Below are 2,949 nucleotides of genomic sequence, written 5' to 3' on the forward strand. Positions count from 1 at the left end.
GACACTTTGGGTGGCTCTCACCAAACCGGTTGACGTTTACTCTATCATAATGTTGGCCATCTTCGTCGTGCAGATCGCTATTTATCAACTCCTTTTCAAGAACTCTGAACGATATTTCAGCATTATCGTCGTTAACTACGCCCTGGCTTATTTTTGTATCATAATCGTTGGCTGGCGCTGCGTCGCTCTATATCCAAGCATATACCAGAGCCTCACCGAGAGTCTGAGGTATCCTCTGTACTTGGAACTTGGCATTGACAATTCCGATGCAGGAATATGGAAAACTTCATTGACGGCTTTCACGGCGGTGATCTGTATGAGGATGGTCCGCTTTGCATCGTCGCTGCTCATACTCGAAGACCTCGAGCAGAATGAGGAATCTAATGTCAATTCATCGAAGGATCCACGACCTTTCGGGACCCGAGTTCTAGAAGCTCTTTTGATTCACACGGCCAGAGTTCTACCCTCTGTGGTGATCTACTGCATATTTCTCTTTTCGGTCTTCGAAACGTCACTCGCCAGTGTGGTTCTCATGATAGCTTCCGCTGTTATCTTGTGTGTGGGCCGAGGATGGAGTACTTTCATTTTGGTGGTGTCGCTGGCGATATCCATATTCTTCATCCTGCAGTACGTCTTTCGGTTTTCGTTCACGGAGAACTCCATCCCTCAGGACACAGAGCAATGGCTAGGGTTCTCTTGGACTGGTGCGAGTGTTGGTCGCAACATCGGTATCCTGATCCTCTGTGTCGTGCAAAGGAACTTCGACTATACGGTCCGGTATAGTCTCTCACCGTGGGGTCGCAAGTCTGTGAAGCACTCATCAATCTCGTTGGCGTATTACACTCCTGCGATCGCTGCCGCTGCCCTCATGATAGCCGCTGGAGCTCGTAGCAACGTGTACAGCTATATGTATTACTGCATGGCCGCATCTCTGATGTATGCGGCGAAGCATGGTGCGAGTCCAAGACTGCATAGACTGCTGATCACGTGTTTTGTTCTCGTTTTCTGTATCATCATACAGCTGCTGTTGCGGCTGTGGTATCCGCCCTGGTGCATTGATTGTCCGTCACGATTTGATGGTAGTTTGGTATGTGGACCATCGTGGATCAATGCTGGTAGGGCCTACACAGCATCCTGTCAGGACGACTGGCAGAGGTTCCTCGTGGCACCAGAGAGTCTCCAAGGGAATACGGCATTGCACTCCTATCCGTCGGTCCCAAGCTACATCACCGTTATGAACCCAATCCCAAACGCAGCTCTGATTTGGGAGCTCTCCTGTCTGTGGATCATCGTCATTCTGATCCGCAATATTCGTATCGGTTTGAATCGAGACAGACCGAGAGGTTTCAGTTCGAATCTGATTCGGCAGAACGCACAGTTGTCGCTGGATAAAGCTGCTAAGATTGGCGTTAGACGTCCGAACAAGTGGTCCATTATAGCAATGCGTCTTTGGATCTACCTCTTATGGTTGCTAACGCTTCTGAGTGCCTTCGCATACACCATGGAGACCAACGTTATGACTGATATCATGTTATGTATGTTCATCGGTTTGCTTCGCTTTCATTTCGAGTCCAAAGCTGCACGGCGCCATATGGTGGTGATTACTATGTGCACTGCTGCTACCATCTTTGGTGTGCAGCTGTTCTACCAGATTCCGTTCATCCCATGTAGAGTGTGGCAGGATGCATGCAACCCTCTCTCAGTGGTGAATGATACGGCTCGTGTCCCCTATATAAGTCGCGCTACTTGTGTTCATCTTCAAGATGTTTACCATGATAATAGAGACCGATGCGGTGCTCTTGTCGAGCATGATGTTTTTACTTGGTTGCAAATATTCTTCCAAGTGATAGGCTTCGGCAAGTCGCATGGTGGCATCACTCTGCCATTTCCCTTTGGCTTCGGTCCGGTATTGCTAACTCTATGTGCTGCTTTGATACAACTACGAATCTATGATAGCCCTAGTTATGATGTTATTGAGACTGCCTTCATACAACAAGTGCGGTCAAGGAAGGCAAGGGCGAGGAGATTCATAAACGAGTTCAACGCCAATCTCTTCATATTGAGCCGCCAGGCTACTTGCACGATTGGGGGAATAGCGGCTAAGCTCGGTAGGGTCCGTGAGAAGGTTAATACTTTTGTTGATATCAACCAGAAGGGGTTCGATGTGACTGTGACTACGAGATTGGCAGTGGAGAATCGTCTGTCTATCGGCAGCAACCGGCTCGATCTCCTCGAGCAAGGTGGCACCAAGGCTGGCTTCAAGGAGGTTGAGACCATGCGAACAGAGCAGTTGCGTATCGACGGCTTCAGCGAGTACGAGTCACGGCGGGCCTTGGAGATCTGCCATCGGCATCCCCACGAGGCTCAGGCACTACTCAGTGATGTTCGCCGCTTTGGACTGGGAAAACTGCAAGAGTCTCAAGTTCTGCTCAACTACACAGAGCGGCTAAAAGAGTCCTTCGAGGACGAGACTCCGGGTATTCTGGTCAGCATATGGCAGTGGCTGATCCACAGCCTTGAGAGTGGTACCAACAGCATGAGATTCCTCGAGGACTGGAGAGCAGCGGATCCTCAGACACTACAGACCAGAGCTGGTGGCCTCGTAGCAGTTGCAGCGAAGTACTTAACATCTTCCACCATCTTTTTTGTCTACCTTTTCCTTGTGCTCGACTTCCTCGTTGCCACCTCTATATTCGACGCAGCTCGTGTTGTATTCGCGTTGTGGTTCGTTCCACAGTGGCCCCTGCAGCCTCGATGGATATGGGAAGTTCTCATTGTTGCTACTGCGATATGGTTTGTTATCCGCATGGCTTATCAAACGCCGTTGTTTTGCGGTGCGGCTTCGACTAATAGTAATTTCGGCATTCTTTGGAGGTTTGGTAGTAGTGATAAATCGCCGGTATATTTCGAAAGTGGCTACGGGAGTCCCCGAATGGCAACTGTTTATTC

At 49.5% G+C, this 2,949-nt stretch overlaps 1 protein-coding gene across 1 annotated transcript; it reads left to right on the forward strand.

Moving 5' to 3' along the window:
• Positions 1 to 1,501: 1,501 nt before the first annotated feature.
• On the forward strand, positions 1,502 to 2,606 carry Pmar_PMAR001522 (hypothetical protein; the record flags this gene model as incomplete). Its single annotated transcript, XM_002787208.1, has 2 exons — positions 1,502 to 2,485; positions 2,565 to 2,606. 2 exons carry the CDS (start codon positions 1,502 to 1,504, stop codon positions 2,604 to 2,606), a joined length of 1,026 nt encoding a protein of 341 aa, XP_002787254.1.
• Between the last annotated feature and the right edge of the window lie 343 nt (positions 2,607 to 2,949).

This window comes from Perkinsus marinus (assembly GCF_000006405.1).
Source record: "Perkinsus marinus ATCC 50983 genomic scaffold scf_1104296930014, whole genome shotgun sequence".
Lineage (NCBI taxonomy): Eukaryota > Perkinsozoa > Perkinsida > Perkinsidae > Perkinsus > Perkinsus marinus.